A 1,958-nucleotide genomic window follows, 5' to 3' on the forward strand; every position below is an offset into this window, starting at 1 on the left:
AACTATAAGGACATATTTAGAATGCAGTAAGAAATTATGTTGGTCTAGGGATATGACAAAAGTAGGTTTTTCTCTAGGACAAATGAAGGTATAAGTACACATTCAAATAGAGTTCCCATTTTCAGGTTCTTTGGATCTTGAAGGATGAAGTGGGGAAGAAACATTCTCAGAGAAGTATGGCATGAACAAATACCTGGAGAGTGTTGGAAAAACTAATAGATGTACTTGATTGATGTAAATAATACATGACAGAAAACAGAAGGATGAAAGAATGGTGTTGCCAGTTTCTAGAAGACTAAGAGACTGAACATATTCTGTGATACATTTGGGACTTCTAAATATTCTTTATAGAGATGTAAATGACCAACCTTCATTACTTTTTTTTTGTAGAGAATCTATTTTGATGAAAAGCAATTCAATTTGATTTCTAAGAGAAGAGAATTTGAAAAAAACTTTGAAATGGTAAGTCCACCTACTCAATTGAAATGATTTTTGTCCTGCGGAAACTGGTTACAAAGCAAGCAGTGAGGGGAGTCTAGTGAATGACCCCGCCTACAAAACACAGCATATCCAGGCAGCAAACCGTCGTTAAAGCAACACAAATTTCATTGTAAAGTATTAACTTGGGATTTTCCTCCTCTGAATAATTTTGAATAAAATATACCCGGAATGCATGGTGGGGTATAAAGCAGACAACTATTACTAACAGGAAGAAGAAACTCTTGATTTGAGCTCTATACTCATGATGGGCCCACAAATCAGGCCAATAAGCCTTTATTAACCGAAGAACGACAGCCATCTGTATGAGAAAGAGGACTAGAACAGTTGTCATGATAATGACAATCATAGAGTAGTTCATGATGATGACTTCCTTGAAGTTGAGATCTTTGTAGAACTCAAAGCATCGTTGCTGTTCTAAGTAACTTGGATCTGTGCCATATTGTGAAAAAAATACTGGCAAAAAGATGAAGCTACCCACCACCCAAATAACAATGCTTAGAATTATTGCATGGTACTTTTGTAATTGCTGTGTTTGGAGTTTCTTAAAGTAGATGAGCAGTCGAAGCGTGACAATGGCCACATAGAAAACAAAGGTAAAGTACATGTGATAGTATATGAGACCACTAGTCACTCGGCAGGTGAAGGATCCGAGCTCCCAGACCACTGAGAGGTAGTAGCTGAGGCGGAACGGAAGACTGACCAGGAGGAGGGAGTGCAGCACCATGATGTTAAGGATGATCGTGGCAATCATGGATTGGCTATTCCTTTTGAACATCATGCATGACATCATAACTGTTCCAACAGTGCCGCCAAGAAAAACTATGCTGTAGACTGTTATCAGAATTGTCCTGCAATACACATCACAGCGGTGTGGGTCCGTGCTTGAGATGTTGGACAAGGTGGTTGTATTGTTTACCTCCATGGTTTGCCACGAAGAAGTTAGATCAGAAACTGCTAAACCAAAAGGTTTACAAAATTATGATTGAAATATTGAAACTACAGTCACCAAGCAAGTATTGAATTTTACAATCCTAGACAAATTCTTTACAAATCTTGAAACCATGTACGACAAAAAAGATTGTCAGAGGTTCCACTGAGTATATTAAGGAGACAGGAGTGAGTGAAGGTGAGTAACAAAGGGAAGTTTGTTTGGATGTAAGGTTCAGAGTTGTGCTCCTAGGTATTTCCCCAAACAGTTATGTTAATCAGATATTGGGACGAGGCACAGCACGTGAAATGTTAGCATCAGGTATAAAATTTAAGAGCCAAGGGACTGGAGAGATGGCTCAGAAGTTAAGAGCACTGACTGCTCTTGCAGAAGATCCAGGTTCAATCCCCAGCACCCACATGGCAGCTAACAACCCTCCATAACTCCAGTTCCAAGGGATTTGATGCCATCTTTTGACCTCTGAGGGCACTGCACGATTGTGACATGGGTGCACTTGCATACATGTAGA

At 39.4% G+C, this 1,958-nt stretch overlaps 1 protein-coding gene across 1 annotated transcript; it reads right to left on the minus strand.

The window, feature by feature from the left end:
• Positions 1–535: 535 nt before the first annotated feature.
• On the minus strand, positions 536–1,423 carry LOC103743898 (probable G-protein coupled receptor 141). The gene has a single exon (XM_008845437.1). The coding sequence runs from the start codon at positions 1,421–1,423 to the stop codon at positions 536–538; it is 888 nt and encodes a 295-aa protein (XP_008843659.1).
• Between the last annotated feature and the right edge of the window lie 535 nt (positions 1,424–1,958).

The sequence above is a fragment of the Nannospalax galili genome, unplaced genomic scaffold, assembly GCF_000622305.1.
Source record: "Nannospalax galili isolate Female #2095 unplaced genomic scaffold, S.galili_v1.0 scaffold962, whole genome shotgun sequence".
Taxonomy (NCBI): Eukaryota; Metazoa; Chordata; class Mammalia; order Rodentia; family Spalacidae; genus Nannospalax; species Nannospalax galili.

What these genes read in the sequence shown, in the direction of transcription:
- LOC103743898 (XM_008845437.1), bottom strand. Translation starts at nt 1,423, where the DNA reads ATGGAGGTAAACAATACAACCACCTTGTCCAACATCTCAAGCACGGAC.